At 38.1% G+C, this 21,687-nt stretch overlaps 1 protein-coding gene across 20 annotated transcripts in view; it reads right to left on the reverse strand.

The window, feature by feature from the left end:
• The window catches only part of TMCC1 (transmembrane and coiled-coil domain family 1), a 222,694-nt gene that overhangs the window by 20,976 nt on the left and 180,031 nt on the right, over positions 1–21,687 (reverse strand). For 18 of the 20 annotated variants that reach the window (XM_019646009.1, XM_019646008.1, XM_019646003.1 and 15 more), the window contains one exon: positions 4,194–5,128. In XM_019646009.1, the coding sequence (XP_019501554.1) occupies positions 4,194–5,128 (935 nt within the window). Of the gene's footprint in view, positions 1–4,193; positions 5,129–7,525; positions 7,629–19,497; positions 19,711–21,687 lie in introns of those variants that run through there. The other 2 variants (XM_019646016.1, XM_019646021.1) reach the window with 2 other exon arrangements.

Genomic DNA, 21,687 nt, shown 5'->3' on the forward strand with positions numbered 1-21,687 from the left:
TAAAATAGAAGCTTTCGGACTGGCACTACTGCTCATCAACACCAGGAGGATTTTTAGCCTGTCCTACAGGACACTGTTTTAGACAGGCAGTAGCTGAGTAGGATTCTGGGCCAGATCTCCTAAGGGAAAAATTATAAAGGGAACCCATAAAACTCGAATTGTTTTCCTAGTTCTCTCCTATTTTCAATGCGTTTTGCACACCTGAACTTTATTCTACGGTAACTCATTAATATATTATATTCACTATGGGAACAGGAGTAGTCTTCCAGTTTTTAAGCAGCAAATTAAACATAAGTTAAACCATTTTACTGTGTGAACTAGCAAAAGTCACTTTGTCTTTCTGGGCCTCAGTGTACTCACTTGTAAAACAAGATTCAACTACATATCGAAGGGCCCCTTCTATCTCTGAAGTACTAAGTGAACCCCATTGTCACTAACAAATCTGCAATAATACTTTAATGGGATGAACAGGCTAGCAGGACAAGAAGAATCTGAAGTCAGTACAGATCCCATCACTAAAAAAAAGTCTAAACCTTGCCTCCTACTTTCCCAAAATACATGCTCTCACTCATATCTGAGAGCTCAATGCAAAGCTCACAGTCTAAACTCCTAGTCAATAGCTGGGGTGGAGTTCAGATTTAAGCTCTGCTACATGGCTTCCTAGGCTAAGTGCCTGTGAGTGCTAAACAAGCAGTATTCATTCATGGCACAATTATGTGGGTGAGGAAAGACAGAGTGTGCTCCACAGGCTCCTGAATGCTTCGGATTATTTCAGAGTAAGAAGGTCTTGGGTAAAAATCTTGACCTCGTGTTACTCAACTGGGGTAGAGAGCAATGGGAAGCACATTGAGTGACGTTATTGAGAAGGGAATCTGAAAAGGAGAAAATAAAGATGGGAATGGAGGTTTCCTTAAGTACTTTTCCCCTATTACTTACATATACTATTGTACCCGATTGAGAAAACTTTCGAGAGCTTGTGCATTCACAGAACTTTACAAAATATGTTAAAAATAGTGACTCAACTTTCAGTTAAACGCATACTTTGACCTGGAAAAGGCCCATACCTATTGTCAAAGCAGTTAATGCTTCTTAGAGTGAGACTATAGTTTTTCAATCATATAGATTTTAGGGTTGAGCTTGGGGAGAAAAAAACAAAAACCTGTCCTGGTATGAAAAGAATACTGGCTTTGGAGTCAGATAAAGCTGGGTTTGATTCCTGGCTTTATCACTTACTGAGAGACCTTTGGCAAATTTTAGAACTCGCTGGGTCTTAATTTCCATAAACTGTCAAGTAAGGATAATATAATCCACCTGCAAGGCTACTGTGAGGATTTGCAAATATATATAAAGCACCTAGCATTGTGCACATCATAGGAGTTTAGCAAATGCTGTCAGTGGTAGTGTCCTCCATATCATTTAAATAACAAGTAGCAACACAGTGGATGGCTTCCCTCCTGTCAACTGAGATATTAGTAAAATAAACCAAAGCATTGAAAATAACCAGGAATGTATCTAAAGCAGGCATATATATATATATTAACTGGTTCTTGGTCAGAGAAGAGTCCCTCAAGTCCATCCCTAGCTCACCTCCTTCCTAGATGAAAAGTCAAAGACACAGAAACTAGTAAAGAGAGGCTTCTGCAGGTAGCTTATTAACAGTGTGAAGGAGATAGGGCAAGGGGAAAAAAAACGAACCATAAAAAGCAGACAAAAGAGCTTTAAAAAGCAAGCTTTCTATGATCACTTACTGTAGAGGCAGGTATCCTCATATATCCACCAACCTGAAAGTACCACTCTAAGCTAGAACACTATTGTTTTAAGTTATTTCTAATCAAGTTAGGTTCAGTGTACTACTCTGTTACAAGAAGATAAATTCTCCAGAAATGCTTAAAATGTAAAAGAGTTTTGGTGCTTAAAAGAATGAGGTTCAATCTGTGGGAAAAATTTCACTTATGTGAAACAGTTCAAAGGCCAACAAAAATTAGATGCTGTGTAAAGACATATGTAACAAAGGAGAAATCTAGCTTCTTTATACTTGGAAATACTGGTGCACAAAATAGTTGAGTAAAACAGTTGTGACTTTTCCAATGCCTTTCTTGGGGGGGGGAAAAAGGCTTTCTTTCTTCAAAATTCTGTTTTAACAAAAAACAGATTACACACTATAGTATGTTTTCCCTTGTCCCCCAGGTTTTACCTGTTTTTGAAAATGCAAAGGTTTTCTTTATTCTCTCCATAAAACTAGTCATTTACCTACTTTAGAGAACCCGAAGTACAATGAAACAAAAGTACTTCTCATTAGCTTCTACGTGGCTTGGACTTGATTCTTCTAATGAGGTGATAACGAGGAGCTAAAGCTCTGTCCAGTCTCTGAATGATTTTAAATGGATACAAAGGTTGGCCACAGGGACCTGTTATCCTCTCTGATTTTCTCATGCTGGTCTATATCTGACTTGAAGACATAATAAACTCTATATGAATTGTAAGCTCTGGAAGAATTTAAAAGATGTTTTGCTATCCATTTAAAATAAAGGGGTCAAAGCAAGCAGTTGTTTTTTTGAGCAACTGACTGTGGAATGCCCAGGTCACCATGTTCAGAGGGGTGTATTTTAATAGCAACAGCAGCAGCTGCTACCTAACATTAATCTAGCACTTCCAGGGCCAGGCACATATGTGCTATGTGCTCTACATAAATTACTTCATTTAAATGTCACAGTAACCTTATGAAGGACTATTATTATTCCTGTGTTAGAGATGTGGAAACCAAGATTTAGAGAATTTGAGGAACTTGCCCAGTTTTCAAGATTATTCAGTGGCAGAACTAGAATTTGAACTTGGGTATTAGATGTAATACGGTACAAAGGACCAGATGTTTTATTTTTAGAGTCCATTTGAATCTCTGTTAGATTGTTCACTGCATTAGAAATTATTTTCTAAATATATTAAAGAATATATAAAACACTGAAATAAGAATAGTAATGTATTTGCTTTTAGAACTTCATTTCTCTCTCCCACACTCCTTTTTTCTTCTCCTGGAAAGTCTTAAGTTAGAATTGAAGGACAGAAGAGCAAAGGGGCAGGGCTGAATTACTGATTAGCACTTTCACCACGTGAAAAGAGCTTGCTGCTGTAACTCCTCTCAGAGTTTATTGATACAAGTGAATAATTTATTTCAGGCCCTGAGATTATCTCACAAAAGCAAATTTAAAAAAAAAGAATCACTTTTTAAAAAAAGAGGTGAAAGGGACCTTAAAAGATTGTCTGTTCATCCATTGGTATTATAAAAGTATTGTAATTGGAACAAGATCAGAACCCACATCATTTAAGCCCTAATCCGACCAATGGCTCCCATAATACTAGCCCTTAATCTGTGTCAGTGAGGTGGCCTGTCTCTGACTAACAAAGTTTGGATCTCAATGAGTACTCCATGGGAAATATTATTTCTATCTGTATGTGATTGAAACAAGGGGAAATGACACACACAGAAGGAGATCAACTAAGAGTGGTCTAATATGAATATGGAGTATAATATGAAACACAAAAAAGAGATTAGCTTCTACCTTAGCACAGATCATGACTCAAAGCATTTAGCCTTTTGAGAATTCTCTAACTACTGTATAACCATTTCATATTTAAGTCCACTTCCATTCAAATGTTGCCAATTCATAATAAAGGTAATAGACATGCTTACCTGGATTTATTTCTAGTCTAATCTCTCTACATCAACTGCCCAGATAAGTGTGTTTAAGGCCAAATATCTACAGGGTTCATTACATTTTGGCTGGGCTATACTTTGATTTCTACAGAGTTTAGAGGGTTATAAAAGATCTTTTGAATTCAATGTAATATAGCTATAGGCTGCAATGACTTGTGATTCTGTGATTACAAATAAATAGGTGGAATGCTTAGAAAGCTCAGGCTTCATTTTAAAGTCCTATGCTGGAGTGGAAGACTGGAGAGCTACGTGACTACAACGCTTCATTAGTATGTGACCTTGGGAGTCATTTAAGTTTGCTGTGCCTGTCTTTTGCATTCTATGATAGGCACTCATGCAGATGTCATATGACATATCTAAAGTGCTCTGGACATTCCAGAGAAAGACACTCTACAAGATCTTTAAAAGCCACTCCCCCATATCCAAAGGGAGGCAAACCCCAAACAAAAATAACTGAGGATTTTAATTCCATATAACTTACCTATATCGCTCTTCCTGTAAGGCCTGCATTATTAATGAATAGTCCCTCTGATAATGTTCCTTGAGGGTCTCAAAGGATTCCTCTAGTCGGGCCTGGGTTTCCCGGATCTCTTGGATCTCATGTAATAGTGCATCAAATCCTGAGCTCTGCATGTCCAGGGTGTTTGTTTTGGAGCTAGATGCTCCTACAGCGATGCCTCCAGTGGTGCTGTTGGCTCCCACCGAGCCTGAAGTGGCACTAGAACAATCTTCCTCACTCCCATATTTTGGGCTTGACTGAAAGTTTGGAATCACTCCCAAAGTCTTCCCCGCATCATCCACTTGCCCTTCCTCTAAAGAGTCCTTCAGGTTAGGGATGTTGTCTGCACTGCCAAATTTATTCCTAATTAGTGAGGCGATCTCTCTGGGCTTTGAGACCACGGCCCCTGCTGCTGAATGGGTTGCCTGGGAGAAGCTGGAAAGTCCACCTTTGACACTGTCCACCACACCTTCACTGAAGCCAGTCACCTTTGCTCCCACATCCTTCAGACCTTGGTGCATGTCCCTGAAGACGTCCTTTGGCTGCCGGGGGATCCCATTCTGCTCCACCTCTCGAAGCTTCCTGTGATAGTGCTCAAGTTTCTTTTGTAGCTGGAGGATGGTTTGGGCAGATTTCTGGTTCTTCTTCTCAAAGACCTGCTTGATGCGGGCGGCCTGCTGCTTATCTGCACTATTGGCAAGCTTCAAGTACTCAGCAACATTGTCGTCACGGGCGGTTTGTGCAATCTTGATCTGTTCTGTGAGCTTCAGGATCTTCTGCTGCAGGTGAGCGATAGCAGCCTTGGTGCGCTGAGGGTCTGGTGTTCCATCCACAGAGTCTGTGTGGAAGCTGCCATCGATGCTGGAGGCCACTGCACTGGAAGTCTGGGCGAGGCTGCTTACTTCCAACCGCTCGATCTAGCATAAAAGCAAGAGGTGGATGTTAAAAGAAGCCCAGGGAGACTACGTCGGAACCGATGGACCAAAATGTATTGAAAATTCACCTACACTCAGCTCTCAGAACAGATAGCTCACCTAATTCTTTCTGTCCTGTCCAAGCCCTGCCTCCCTCTTAGATATTATCCTCATTTAAGGAAGTATACTTTGCTTAAGCAAAACATATATGAAAAGATTTGCACAAAATGTAAAGTGGGGTATTTTCCCTTTGCTAGAGAATTTAGTGCAGTATTTCTTTAAATAACAAAGCTCCTCTAGTGGATTTAAAGCATGAATTCATTTTTCACACATACTTTTGTTTAGAAGCATATCTATGTAAAACAAGGTACATTTGCATTTCAATTTAATTATTATCATTTTAGTATTCAGACATCACTGTAACTCCAATCCATATTATGGTCACCCGAAAATGTTGGCAAGAATAGATATTGGGTTGTCGGATAAGTCATGATGTATTTTTTCTATGTTTTTCATTGCAAAAGTGCGTCATGACTTTTCTGACAACCCAATATTTTACTGGCTAGATAAAAAAATCTAATTTTTATCAGTGTCTTTTTTCCAAATCATGTCAAGGGTGATGGAATCATTCTTTCTATTCTAATAGGGACACTTATTGGTAGCTGGCGACAGGTGGAGGTAAGAATGGGAAGGTACTGCTAAAAGTGAAAAGAATGAATGTGGTACACTCTTGAGAGTTAAAATCCCAAATCACAAGTAACTGATAAACTTGAAAAAGATAACAAGAAGACTCGAGACGGGCAGTAAGAAGTAAGAACAAGTCCGTGACTAAGTTCAGGCCTTTTGGAGTTCAAATTTCGTGAGTTCTATCTAATAAATGATTTTTATTAGGCAAGGGACTCACACACAATGACTATTCATTTCCTATGGGTGGGCAACAATTCAAAAGACTTGAGGAAAAAGATAAGCTACTCAAATTTGAAAATTTAAACTATTATACTTCAAAGCCGCCAAAGCTGGAGAGAGGTTAATTTTCCTAACTCAGGAGGGAAAAAAACTCTTCAAGAAGGTGCCCCTGGGTGTCGCTTGTGGTGGTGAATTAGAGTAGGGCTTATGCAAAAAGGCTTTAGAAACTGTCCTCTACTGAACAGTAACAGAAATAAATAATAAAATAACCATCTCAGGGTAATAAAAATTCTCAGTAAGTACGTCAAATACAAGTTTACCATCTTGGAGATTAAGAGCACACTCTTTTGCTTGCTTACAGTCCCTAATCTGTCACCCGCAACAATTTGCTAGATATAGGTTACCCTCATATTTAAAAAAGATTGAATTACATTTTTGGGATGACAGTAATACACCAATTCTGAAATACTTATGAAATGCTAATAATTAACTTGTCAGTTTAGAGATGCATTCTCTTATTTTCATCTTGGTTGTATCTCCTCAGTTTGCCATCTGAGCAGAAATTATGCTGATCTCTAACTCTAAAACACATTTAGTTCTTTACTGGATTCAATATATTATATATTACTATTGATGTGAATAAAAACAATGTTACTTTCTTTCTAGATGAACACATAAGAAATATTGTGCATTTAAGTAAAATCAAAAGGTAATTTAAAACCAAAATGAGTAATAAAATGACACTATGCTCCAATAATAAAAAAGAATATCCAGAATGGTTAGGGACTAGCACAGTAACTCTTTTGCGTTACTCCCTCCATCTGCCCCATTCGTCTTTAAGTCCATGTTCACAAGCAGTGAAAGGGCCAGAGGAAGGCAGAAAAGGAGGATGAGCCAGAGTTCCAGATAATCAAGATGCCAAGAGCTGCAACAAGAGCTCCTGGAAACCCACTCTCTTCAGTGCCTTAGCTTCACTCTCTTATGTTGTACAGGGTTCCCACTGTGTGATTTTATTTCTGAATGGGATTTCAGATGCCATAACTACAGTATGTAACATGACCCTGACTGCATATTTATGTTTAATAGCTCCAAATCTACCACAGTATAAAAGGAAAGCGAATATGAAATACATACTATTAGATCCAATATTGCCAGCTTAAGTGCATGGATGGTCTAATTTACTTACATTCTTTGTTATTAATTTGAATATCAACTTGTATGCAATCTGTTGTCTAAAGGAGTGTAGATACGGAAATCAAGTTCAATTATTACTCTCAGAGGATAAAAACTGATCATACTGGTGAATGAAAAGATGGTTTTGAGACTAGAATCAAGGTTTGATTACATCTCTAAAACTAGAAAAAAAAAACAAACCCAACAGACTTTCAATATAATTATTTATAAATCACCACAGTTTAGATGTGATTTTATTTCTCTACACAGTAACTAAAGAAATAAACCATACCATCATCTTTAGTCTGACTTCTCTCCTACCTGGGTTGTGTCCTTCCAGTGCATGGCTCCCCATAAGAGTACAGCTGACAGAACCACTGTCTTCAGCTTCCAAAGAAAACTAACCTACAGCTTCAGTAGGAGAGTAATGTAACACCTGAAACCATGAGTCACTGGATTACTCAGTCACTACTCCCAATGTTGGCAGGCACTGTCCTCAAAAAGGAAAGAGAGAGAGAAGAAAAGGCACAATTCCAAGAGGGGAGTGGAGGGAAAGAGAGAAGAGGAAAGAGGGAGGGGGGGAGAGGAGAGAGGAGAATACAGTGAACTACAGAGTAACAGGTCAGCTATGAATAAAGCCCTTAGAGGCACAAATACTTAACACTGGAAGGACCTGCCTTAGCCATGAGTTATGAATATACCAACTGAAGAGTGGTTCTCTTTTCCAACAGCTTTTGCTAGCATATTAGGTTATCCATATTGTGGGGGCTAAAAAATAATTTTCCTCCCACCTTCTAAGTTCTTCTAGTTGAGCTAACAATCAAGAGGAGAAAAAGTCCAAGATTTATTATTATAGATGTATGTCGGGGGTATCATAATAATGAGACTCCAAAACACAATGGGCAATAGAGACTTATATATATGCTATATAGACAAAGGAGAAAAAGGGGTAGGGGTTTGGAATTTCGAAGGGGAGATAGGCAATTCACAGGTAGTTAGTTGAGACAAGAGTGGAACACACATGGCAACCCAGAATCAATGGGACACAGGGGGGACTCTAACAGGCCCCAGCTTGGATCTTTCCTGTCTACCATACTTAGCTCAAATAGGCTAAGTGAAAATCCTTAAGGTGAATCTGCTAAGATTCCCTTCTGAAAGTAGGTTTTTCTGAATTCCCTTAGTCAGGAAAGGAGGAAGGTCAAAGGTTAATTCTAAGCCTTTGGTTTCTTTTTTTTGGGGGGAGGGGGGAGAATTGGGGAAGGGGAACAGTGTTGGGGAATTGGGGAAGGGGAACAGCCAAGTTGTTGTTCTCCTATCTGAGTTGTGGAGTGCAGCTAGCTCAGCTCCAAATCCAGTCGCCATACGGCCAGCCGCCAGTCAGCAGCTTGCGGCCGCTCAGCTCAAGGTGCCGTGTTCAATCTTAGTTGCAGGTGGGCATAGCCCACCATACCATGCGGGAGTTGAAACGGCAACCTTGTTGTTAGGTGCACGTGTTCTCACCAGCTGAGCCACCCTGCCGCCTGTTAGCAGCTCAGTGGCAGCTCAGCTCAGGTGCAGCTCACTGGCCCATGTGGGAATCGAACCGGCGACGCTGTCGTGCAGAGCTCCTGCTCTTAACCAACTAGGCCACTCGGCTGGCCCTGGTTTCTTAATAACCAGGTTGAAAAATCAATATCCCAAAAGGCACATTTGGGGTGGCAAAACTTTGGTCCCCTTCAACATATAGCAATATAAAATTAGATTTCTCACTCCAGACAAACAACCAAATTGCACATGTGAAAAGCAAATTTTAAACCTTTTAGAAGGCAGTATTGGGAAATAGAGAAGGATTTTCTTAAACATACACAAAAAGGCCTAGATCAGAAAAACAAGATTACTGAATCTGGCTACATTTAGTATAGTAGTGAAACATGGATTCTGGCATAAACTGCTTGGGTTCAAATCTGGCTTTGCTACTTACTAGCCACGTGACCTTGGGCAAATTACTTAACCTCTGTTTACATTTTATCAACTGTAAAATGGAGATAATAGTAATGTCCACTTTAGAAGATGGTTGCGAGGAAGAAATGAGTCAATAAATGTAACAGTGCTCAAAACACACCAGGCACAGAGTAAGCTGTTATTACTGGCTATTATTTTTGTACCATGTAAGTGGTACTTTTTAAAAATTCAAATATTAAAAGATTCAAGTATTAAAAGAATATATAGTTCCTTCCAAGATCTTTCACATTTCAGGCGCAAACGGGGGATACATAGAGAGTTTGAACCAAAGAAATAATGTAATTCAACACAACAGTAAAACAATAATAGTCACCTTTCTGGATAGTTGGTCTTGTGGCTAGGAAGCTGGCTAGCTAATCTTCCAGTCCTTACAACAACCCTATACAGTAGATGCTGTTATGACTAATTTACAAATGAACTGACTGCTGAGGTGACTCCTACTACCTTATCACAAGGCAGTCTGACAACAGTAGCAGCAATGTCACCTACTCACCAGGGCTGCCCAGGACTATATCTTAAAGGGCCTACAGGTCTGATCACACCCACCAGTATAGCAAACCCTAGCCACTTATGGCTGAGGTTAGAATTAATTTGTATAGAAAAATGTTATGACCAAAAATCAGTCAAATATATTTTGACTACTTATAAGTTAGGCAATGTACTACAAAGCTAGAGATGTGGTCAAAGCCACGATTCATATCTGTTGTTATAACAAGCAGACTACACTGCTTTGCTTGCATTTTGTCTCTTATTGTTAATATTAAGAATTCATTGCCAGGCTTAAATTATCTATTAACTGACCTAAATTAATTGATCAGAAAACAGCCCATGAGAACATTTAAACAGAGATGCCTCAATACACCAATTAATCAGGGGCAAAGTAGAGCCATCTAGAGCAGAGTATTTGATAAGCTTTATAATGGCTTACAATTTTCATTTGCAAACATATTAAAAATCTAAGGGAATGAAAGTGTCATAACATGGCAGCTCCCAGCTTTGAGAACAATGATATATAAAGGCAATATGGTGGAAAGGGCATGGACAAGAGCAAAAAGCACCTGGGTTCAAACCTGCTTTTGCTACCTCACTGTATTTGGGGCCATTGACTTATTCTCTTTAAGCCCAAGTTTTCTTGTCTATGAAATGGAGTTATTAACATTTTCTCATGAGATTATCTAAAACCATGTTAAATGTGTGTTAAATCATATTATTCCTCCAAACATGGTCAACATTCAAGAAGTTACCTTTTTCTATTCCTTACATTATGGTTCATTACTCAAAATCCAAATTTGTAACCAGAAAAGATTCAGAAATCCCAGACTTGACACTGCTGTCTTCAGTAAAAGACAACAGCCCCTACCTGATGTGATGAAGTCATCTTATCTATGCTTTACAGACTACTGGCTCTCTTTCAGGAAATTTCATATTCTGGACACTAAATAATCCACATCATTTCTGAGAAAATGAAGAAGGCATTTTAGGGCAAAAGAAAAAGGAGGTGGAGATCGGGGAAATCTTTGTAATTAATCTGAAAACAAACAGAAGTTTGACTATTTTGATTTTTCTGAAAGTGGATCTTTTCCAGGGCCAATTTCATAGAACAGGTTGTGCCGTGGCTTGTGCAAACTAATGCTGGGACACCTGCAGACCGAGTTCCATCGTTCTGCTAAAATTTTATCTGAGCTATAATGAGCATAAGTTTTTGAACCAAAATTGAAGTGTGTGGTTCAATTCAAGTGCACTTAGTGAGGGAGACCACTCCCAAAATCCAATACAAATGGTAATCCCTAGAGTTTCATAATCTTGACCACTGTCAGTCCAGGGCAAGTTCTTCCCTTTTCTGGCTAACTACTATTCATCCTTCAAGACCCCATTCAGGTACAACTTCCTCCAGGAAATCTTTCCTGACAACCTCCTCTCTCAGGTGGGTTAATGGCTCTTCCTTTATAGTCCCATATGGCTATATATACATCTCTATCACTGACCTCATCACACTATGTTGAAATGATTGTTTAAATATCTTGCCTCCCTTGACAGTTCCTGAGGGCAGGGATCATGTCACATTCATCTTTGTACCCCAAGATGCTAGCACAATGCCTTGTACAAAGAAAATATCCAATGAGTGTCTGTTTAATATATATGCTTACCATCAGCTCCCTAACATGATCCTTCTGGATCTTAGATACCATGCAGTGACTGAGCCTATGTTACTATGAATGGAACAAATGCCAGAATTTTTGTAAGAAAAATAGCTTCCAAGAGGTGATACTTATCCCTCCAAAGCTGCTGAGGAAAAACTACTGACTGGGTTGAATATCAGTTTAGATTATTAACATCCTATCTGGCCCACCCTGTACCAATCCAACTGCAAAATATCCATTATAGGATCTAGCTCTGCTGCTCAGTATTGCTTTGTCACACAGCAGGACTGATTTCCTGGTTTACCCAAAAGACATCATTGAGGATTACCACTGCCAGATGTACTTCACGCCTGATGTTTGGACTCAGTAAGTCCACGTAAGCCTGACCAGAGGATTTATTTTTCTTCTAACAAAACTCTGCAAAATGCCTCCTATGTACGTGGCCTGTGTTAGGCATTGAAAGTGCTACCAAAAAAAAAGCAAGAAACCTCTTAAGGAGCCTATAATCCTAGTAGTGATGGTGTAAGTAGACAAGAACACGCTGCTTTGTCATGGTTAAGTGTTCTTTTTATAAGCAGAGTCTTTGGACTAGGAAGGGACCTAAGGGGTCATCCAGTTAAGAAAATTTATTTTATAGATGAATAATAGATTTTAAGAGAAAGGTCTCTCCCCAATACCTAAAAGAAAAAAATAAATGACATATACTGAAAATAAGGAGATGAGTTTCTGTGTGCCACTGGAAGTATACAAGCAGAGACTTCATGCCTGCATGTTAAGAATGTTATATGAGGATTGATGGTTGAAACAGATGATCCAAGTTTCCTTCTAAGATTTTAACTTTTGTTGGGGAAAAAAAAAGCGACTCGGGCTATGGATTATTTAAAAATCATTCTTACACGACTTCAGAATGAAGAATGATTGTCTGAAGCACACGAATCTGCTAATGCTAAAATTAGTATCTATTTTCTGAACATGAGCTAACCAGTAAAAGGAGGTAACACAGGACTATGTTTTCACTGCTGAGAATTTAAAAATATATACAAAATCCATGTGCAGATAAGCCAATTGTAAAACTGCCACCAATGGGGCTCCCCTTTACGAGTTAATTCCCTACAAATACTTTTATGACAAGTCTCATTAAGACAAAAGATTTCTAAAACTCAGCTTAATCCTATTTATTCAGAGCAATTTTGATAAAGCAAAATTCTAAAGCAATGAAAGAATTTGGAAAGCTCCATGGGGTCTGTGACAATCTGGCTCTCCCTGAACTGGCTATTGTTAGGCTTGTTAGGTAGTTTATGAGGAGTAGAGGCTCTAAAGAGGAGCTATCCAAACTACACAGCCCCCATCCCATTTTAGGGCTTAATTAATCCTTTCTCTTAAAATAGTCTTAAATATCACTTATTTGCTAACAACTTTCAAATGTAAACCTCCAGCCCATACTTCCCTTAATTCTAAACTTATATATCCAATTACCTACTTACTATCTCTACATGAATGTCTAACAGTCATTTCAAACTTACTATGTACAAAACTGAGTTCCTGCTATCCCACAGACCTGCTCCTTCTGCAGTCCTTCCCAGTTCAGCTAATGGCTATTTCATTATTCCCCGTGCTCAGGTACAAAGCCTTGGAGTCATCTTTGCTTCCTCTTTCTCTCACACACCCTATCCAGTTAACAACAGTAACTGATAGCTGTTAATACATATAGTATAGTACTTACTATGTGCCAGGCACTGTTCTAAATCCTTTGTATGTTTACTAAATTATTTAATTCTTACAACGACACTATATAAGATGGGTATTATTATCATCATATTTATTTTATAGCTAAGAAAACTGAAGCATAAAGAATTAGATTGTCTAGGATCACAAAGTTAAGAAGTGGCAAAGACAATGGTTTTAACCCAGACAGTCTGTCTACAAAGTCTGTATTGTTACCCTCTATGTACATACACTATGTTGTCCTCACAGATGTTGTGGGCTCTACTTGCTAAAGAAAAGCGGGATCTGACCACTTCTCAATGAATATCCACTGCTGCCACCCTGGTCTAAGCCACTATTATCAGCTCACACCTAGACTACTGCAATAGTCTCCTAACTATTACTGCAATAATATTTTAATAGCCAATTATCTGCAGAGCAGCCAGAGTGGTCCTTTAAAATATAAGTCAGATCACAACAGTCTTTTACATCAAAAACTTTCCAGTGGCTCCCTATCTCAGTCAGAGTAAAAGCTCTTTCCCAGACATCATGGCTTACACCATCATCTCCTTTAAATCTTTGTTCCAATGTCACCTTAGAATGAGGACTTTTCTGATACTCTATGTAAAATTGCAACCTCCACTTCCATTATGAATTCCCTATTCTTCTTCCCGGCTTTATTTTCCAACATAGAACTTTTTATCTTCTGACATATATTCTTGTACTCGTATCTATCACCAAAAACTAGAATGTAAGATCCATGAAGGTACTGATTTTTATGTTTTGTCCACTTTTGTTTCTCTAACACCTAAAACTATGCATAGCACTTAGTAGGTGCTTACATATTTGTTGAATGAATGTAAGTATTTCCTATTCACTTGTCTATTCAAAGAATATTGTAGGTACTGGCTATTTGCAAATCTCTTTCATTACAAACTGAAGTGTTTGTGTTTAGTGATTTAACAAGGTTATTTATAACTTTATCTGTTATAATAGGATCTTAATAAATCAGAGTTTGACTTCTAATGATCCTTGAAATATCGTACCTTCATACATTAAAAATAGTTGGCTCAAAAATCAGATATTTCTTAATTTAAAAAAGTGAAGAGTTGGTTTACACTTTTATATGCATCACACTAATATACATTAGTATCCTATCTCTTGTTTTATTCAAAACATGAGTTGAATGCCCAACATCATTACTTTGCTATGTGAACTATTTGAATACTTCCAGGATTGTCTCACTAGGCTTACTCCTCACACAGACATCTTTTGAGGCTAGGAAAGCTCAAGGTTCAGTCTGGTTTATATGTAAATCTGATGATGATGATTATGCTGGTAGTAGCAAAAGTAGTAGCAATTGAGTGTTTACTATACCTGGTACTACTGTAAGTGCTTTACTTGTATTTTTTAGTTAATCCTCAAAACAGCCTTAGAAAATATACTATTATACTCCCCATTTTCCAGCTGAGGAAATTGAGTCAGGAGAAGTAAAGGAAATTGCCCAAGGTCATATAACCAGTAAGTGGCATGGCCAAGATTTAAACCCATCGGATTTGGCTTCAGAGTCCTTGCTCTTAACTACTTCACTACAGTACTTTTCAAAACAGCCATGATCACTACCACTTAGACCAACAGAAAAAGGAGGCACTGAGGATTTCTACAAAGTTAGACTCACAGTGGGAATTCCATATTTAAGATTACATCCTCCTTCCATATATATATATGGAGCATGAAGTGGGGTACTACAGGTGATGTGAAGGTGGTAGCAGTATGGCACTGTCCAAAAGCAGCTTATATAATGGGAAGTACAGACAAAAAGTAATTTAACATTTCCAGGATCTTTATAAACTTATGACTCCTCAGATATTAGAGAGAGAGTATACACAACAGGCATTTACATTAACTTTATAGGTGTATCTATTTTATTCTATTGTACAAAAAAGCAGCTACATTTTCAAAATTATAGATTCAATGAAAAAAACAAGCCCAGAGTATCACTTGTCAAAAGTTTTGTATTTTTTTGTCTTTTTTAATGAACTTGATCTATTGAGAAGAGTTTACGAAAAGTACAATAATGATCTGTCTCCTGTTTAAGTAAATTTCTCTTAAAATAATTTTGTTCAGTTGCAGGTAGCCAAGTAATGTTAGAACTACAGTCATTCTTTTGCAATATAATATTTGGAATTGCTTAGATTTTTCCCATTCAGGATCTATAATGACAAAGCATGATATATAAACTAACTTTCTCAAATAGAAAGTGAAGAATATAATCTAGTTTATGCTTCCAAGTTACAACGGGACAACTTGTGACGTAAAAAAAGACTAAATTAAACACAGCTATGAATACTTAACGTAAGTATGTGACTGGTACAGATTTCAGATGATAGTCCAACTGTTTCTCAGGTTTTTAAGTGGAAGTATAATGTAACTCTTAAAAGGGGTTAAGAAATCACTGAAATTCAGGCCTCAAAAGAATGGGAATCAATGCATGAGATAATAAGAAGGAAATTCAACTATTCAGACTTTCTGAAAAGGCAAACTGAATGCCTAAGGCTTCGTGAAAAAATTACTTAAATGAGAAGGAACTAACCTTCCCAACTTGTTTCTGCATTTCTATATTCTTGTTGGGGGGCGGGGGGAGCAGGTGGAGAGAGAGGCTCCAGTGGAGGGCAGCAGTACTTACTTACTATTCTAACAGAGAACACTAAGAAATACATGCGGCATTCCTCTTGCAATGCAGTCTTATCCAGTCTTAACAATTATCCAGTCTTAAATGTCAAGAGCAAACCTCATGGATTCTGGAATTATTCCAAAGAAGGGGAAAAGAGGAGACACAGAGAACAAGACCAGCTATGGATGCTGGTCCTTGATGTCTTGGCCAATTCTTTCACATGTGATGAGAAATAGCAAGATTTCAATTTTTCTGATAAATTACATATAAAATAACGGTAGATGACAAAAATGACTACTTCAGGGATTTTGCATATGAAAGGAAGAACATTTCTACTATGTATCTAGGTATCTATAGAGTAAAAATATAAGACAGCCTACAGAAAATTAGGAGCAGGTGGGAAAGGACATTACGGTGCTCTGATATTAAGACGCAAGTTGTGGAAAAGATCGAGGCTTTTATACTACAATTCATTTTGCAATTATCCTGTTTTCCTGATGTAAAGCACTGGATAAAGGTAGAATCCCTGCTCTCAGGAAACACATGACCTAGTTAGTGAGACATGGAAATGATCAACTGAAATATGGGTCCAATTTGATATGGAAGATATGAAGGCAAAGTACAGTAAAACCTTGGATTGCGAGTAACTTGGTTTGCGAGTGTTCCGCAAGACAAGCAAACATTTCTAATACATTTTAATGTGATAAACGAGCGGTGTCTTGCAATACGTGTAGTTTGTTTCCAGAAAGAATTATGCTCGCAAACCAAGGAAGGAGCCATGTATTCAGAAGGGAAAGCGAACAGAAGACTTCTTGGAGGAGCCTTGAAAGAAGTTTTTGATAAAAAAAGAAGAAGAAAAGGATTTTGGGTGGTTGACAGCCCAATATAAGCAAAGGTACAGAAGAGGAAATGTAATAACATTTTTAAGATAACAGAATGGTTCATGAGGTTGTAAAAGTATGGCATAGGAGAGGGCTCTGGTGGGAGATGAGTTACCGAGGTAGGGCTACCCTACTGTTTTGGACTTTATTCCAAAGATATTGCTGAAAGCTTTCCAATGATAAGAGTAGTATAATCTCCTTTGGAATGTAGGCTTATAGGCCCAAAAGGCTATTGACTGTATCAAAATTTACATGTCCAAACCAAACAACATGATCCTCCTCTAACCCTGGTTTTTATAGTGTCCTATATCTCAGGAAAAGCATCATTATCCATCAGGTTACACAAGCCAAAAACAAACCAAACCAAAGCCCAGGAACCATTCTTGACATAATATGCCTTCTATCTATATCAGATCCAACACCAAGTCCTATCTATTTTACTTTGCAAATTTCCATCAAATTATAATACTCTCCTTATTATATATAACACTCTCCCATTACATCTCTACTTATCTCTACTGCTACCACCTTAGGACAAGCTTGTTATCTCTCTCCTGGATCACTCACTCGGATCAATATATTTGCATTCACTTAGGCTCTCAGTTAAGGTAGGGAACTTACTTTTAAAAAAGAAGTCCTAAATCACCCAATGCTTAAATTCTTTTAGTAGCTTCCTACAGCTCTTAATATATTGAGAACAAGAACCTGAACATGGTCTATAAAAATCAATCCTGCGTGATTAGGCTCTGGATCTATCTCTTTAGCTTCATCTTAGAGCATGTTTCCTCCACTCTAGTCACATTGGCTTTTCCCAGCCTGTGCCACTCATCCTATTTCTTTTTACCACAGGGCCTTTGCACATGCAATACTGCATACTTGTGTTTTCTTCAACTCTCAGCTAGGCATTTTGCTAAGTGCCTGGGCATATACTGATGAACAAAACAAAGTCTCTGCTTTCATGAGGCTTAGGGTTGAGTCAGGAAAAATGGCAGAGACATAAAAACCAATAATCAAGTAATATAAATTGTGACAAGTGCTATGAAGAAAAAGAACGAAGTGCTGTGATAAAAGGAATAATGTAAGGGCAGGAAACCTACTTTAGTTGGGAGGTCATAGAAGAATTTTTTTTGACTACAGGGGCATTTGAACTGAGCTCTCAAAGACAAAAAAGGAAGTTGTTACTTTAGCCAGGTCATGAATGAAGAAAAGTATTATTACTGTAGGTTATGCGAGTCAAGAGAATATAGAATTTGGAATTTTATCATCATCAAGATGAAAATACACAGTTAACACGGCAATTCAAAAAAAGATAAAAGAAAAAGGATTCACTGTTTCTGAGAATTTACTTGGTAAAGGTTGAGGCCTTTGGTTGTGTTACCAAAAAAGCTTAAGGAAGGAACAGAAGGATGGTGAGAGAGGAAAAGGTCAGTAACCAGGGACAGGGCCACCTGCCCAGTAACCTAATGGAGTATATGGATAGTAGCATTTACAAGGCTTACATAACCAATGAGTCAGCAAAAAGTCAGGTGTCAGTGGATCTTTTCTGCACCCACTAGAAGCAGCTAGGAAACTTGGCTCTCTTTACTGGTGAGAAGTGGGCCCAGGAACAAGATCTGAGGTTGACTGAATAAAATTGTTACCATACCTTCCAGCAATCCTTGCCTAAGTTAAGCTGAGGAAAAGTAAGCCTTAATGCTTAGAAAAACATAAAAAAGAGGGCCCAACTTAAAGCAAATTAGAGCAAGGTGATTCCGGTAAGATTCCATGCATCTAATGCGACCCATTTTTGAACTTGTAATAAAATGCTTACTAAAGATTCCAAAATCAAGACTCTAAAATGTGCTGAAAGCAAAACCTAGATTTCAAAGTGAAAATGCCTTTACCTTTCTTGGGGGTCCATAAATATTTCAGGGCTACTTTCTACAACTACCTTTACTCTAATAAAAGTTACTCTGTATTAATAATAACAGAAAAGGGCTTCACAATGATAAAACTGGGTCTGGCAAATAAAAATGTACAAAACAGAACATAAAAGGCATTAAATCACAGAATAGGCAGAGATACAGCACTAATAACTACTTGATATTGAACAGTAGTGATAATGAATCTAAGAGAAACACCCACCAACGCACAACTATGAAAATAGCAGATTCCTCCATCCTGCCTTCCTCCACCTCCATAGTTATGTTCCCAGACTATTACTGTTCCAGTGGCAACAATTCAGAGTAGAAAGCCTTTATTTTTTTCTTCTCCACCTCAGGCTATAGGAAAAAGCTGGGGGGAAAAAGGAGGTAATTATGACTGTTCAAAGAAAGGAAAGAATATCTGTTAGTACTCTTGGCTCTGTAAATTTTTGGCTTCTGCCTGTTCATGGATATTGGAGAAAACTGGATAATTATCTCTGAAGGTCACAACTGAATGACCAGAAATAATGTTTTCCTTTCTGTCTCCCTTGGTCATCCCTTTCAATCAAACGTGAATCTGCAAATGTTTTAGTTATTGCTAAGAGGCAATTCTATGTAGCCGATACAGAAACAAACAACAACAACAAAAAAAACAAAACCAACAAACACAAGCAACACATTTATCTTACCAAAACCCCCTGTCAGGCAGTCTGCTGGTTTTGCTTGCCACAAAGCTCATCCTTCATTTGTAAAATTGCCAGAGCAAGCTTGGATTGTGAAAATAAATCAAAACCTCTTTTGGCTATAAGCTCTTTCCATTTGTCCCAGCTTCCAAACTGCAGAGGAGCTGTGGCATAGTCTGTCACGGCGGCACATACTTGGTTTCCGAGAATAACGCTGTAAATGAGGACAGCTACCACTGGGAATGCATTGCCCCACCAAAGAGCCAGCTGAAATGAAGCTTCTAGTGGATCCCTGGGCTTCTCACCTTCACAGCCTCAGAGAAGGGCTTTTCACAGAACAGGCAGGCACAGCCGCACCACATCAACATCCCCGCATAGCCAGTCCTCCGCAGTGCCCACCTCAGCCTATGGACAGTTCCAGTACTGTCTCCTGCATCACTCAGACCTTTCTACATCTGGGAGCCTGGGAGGACTCTGTGCTGAATAAATAGAAAGCCACTGCCAAACAAGCATCCGTGTGTGTGTGTGTGTGTGTGTGTGTGTGTGTGTGTGTGTGTGTGTGTGTGTGTGTGTGTGTGTGTGTGTGTGGTTTGCTAGAGCTGCTAATGCAAATGAAGTTCGACTCTGAGAATGGAGATCACAGACAGTATCTGCCTCTCTTCTCAAGCTGTGAGCATCTTTTATAAAAGACAAAAGCATCAAACTGGTTGAATTTAAAGCTACAGGGCATTAATTCAGTATTCACATTTGTCTTCTCATTTAAAAACCATATAAGGTTTAGAGAATAGCTTAAAGAAGTTTAAAAACATTCTAAATAAAGTAACACTGTTTAGGTAGCTTGGTTCAATAAATATGAAGAAAAAACAATCTCTCCATGTTTTGATAGAGGACTAAAAGATTGCCAGAACAGATTTCCATGCTTTCCTAATGTTTCTTCTCTTATTTTTCAGTTGTGGTTCACAAAATCATTTAAATGAAAATTGAGCAAGAAAAAGAAAATTGAGCATGAGACCCTCAAGTCTTATTTACTATGGACAAAGAGAAAAACCGCTTCTGAACAAAAGGTATTGGAGTTCTCCGAAGTTTAAGCAACAGATTAAAAAACCACAATTGTAAACCCAGGCTCAGTCCCTGTACCATTATATACTATTTATTGAATACTCATGATACTGCATTAAAGAACAAAACATCTTAAAGATACTATTCCTGCTCTGAAAATGTCACTTTGGGATTTAGGCAAGCTATCAGATCTGAGCTTTATTTCTTCATTTGTAAAAGCAGTTTCGGGGAAAGCACACAGGGAGAATTTTAATGATTATAAAATATAGCATAGCATGTACAATGTATAATACATAGTAACATTTCTCTCCAGTTAATATGCAGAAAGAAATCAGATATGAAGACAGATTGATATCATGCAGTGCAGTCATTTCTATGAAACTACAGCTGTGATCATTTCTGTTCTTTTAAAGTATGGGGCTGGAAGCTCAGGCTAGCACAGCAGTGAGAGGTCAAAGGTCCTTGCAAACAGCACTCACCAGTTTCATATAGCATTCTTTCATTTAAATCAGATAAAGGCTTCTCAATGGAATCCAAAGCACCTTGAATGAATTTGAAGAAAATTCTGGGTTGAAACCATGGCTCGAGAAATTTCTATCTCTAGAGGCACAGAACTGACCTTAACTCTCCAGAACAAATTCATACAGAATTTTATGAATACAAGTTTTGTCCTTGCTTAAAAATTAGCTTGTAAGGTTTCAACAGAGTAAATTTGTTTCTACAAAAACAATGGCAAAAAACCCCAATCTTCCACCACTAGTATCAACACTAGCTGATGTTTGCTTAATTCTGTTTATTAGCATTTTTAATATATCTTTTGGACAATTATATTCATTGTAGAAAACTTTGAAAACATGAATGGGCATAAAAGAAAGCAAAAAATTATTTGTAATCTCACTCCTCAGAGAAAACCAAACCAGATACTATTAAACTGTTATGAGGCGCTTTTATCCTCTTCCCTACAGCTGAGATCAATGAAGCATGTGTTAAGACAAGGTGTCCTAAGATCAAAACTGTCTTGATTGGATGAGCTACCATATGGAAAACCGTGGCCCTGAAGAGTTAGTTGCCTGGGTCTAAAGCAGACCCTGTGCGTGAGAAATATTCATTGTATATTTGTATGAGAGTCATGATTTTACTTTTTATAAATTATCATTAAACAGTTTTTGAGGTTCCACCGAGATGCCAGTAGATTTATCCGAGTTGCCAGATAAGTGCCCCTCACTGGCTGCGTTCGCCCAGGTACAGCTCTTTCTGGCTCCCAAAGTAAATCTCATGCCGCAACGGAACTTTAATTTTACTGACTTCCTGATTCTCTCAAAAAAAAAAAAATTCTTTTTTTCTTGCTGATTTTTTTTGTTGTTGTTAAATATTTTTATTGGGGAATTGGGGGGATGGGAACAGTGCTGGGGAATTGGGGGAAGGGGAACAGACAA

Source organism: Hipposideros armiger, unplaced genomic scaffold (assembly GCF_001890085.2).
Source record: "Hipposideros armiger isolate ML-2016 unplaced genomic scaffold, ASM189008v1 scaffold_96, whole genome shotgun sequence".
NCBI classification, from domain to species: Eukaryota; Metazoa; Chordata; class Mammalia; order Chiroptera; family Hipposideridae; genus Hipposideros; species Hipposideros armiger.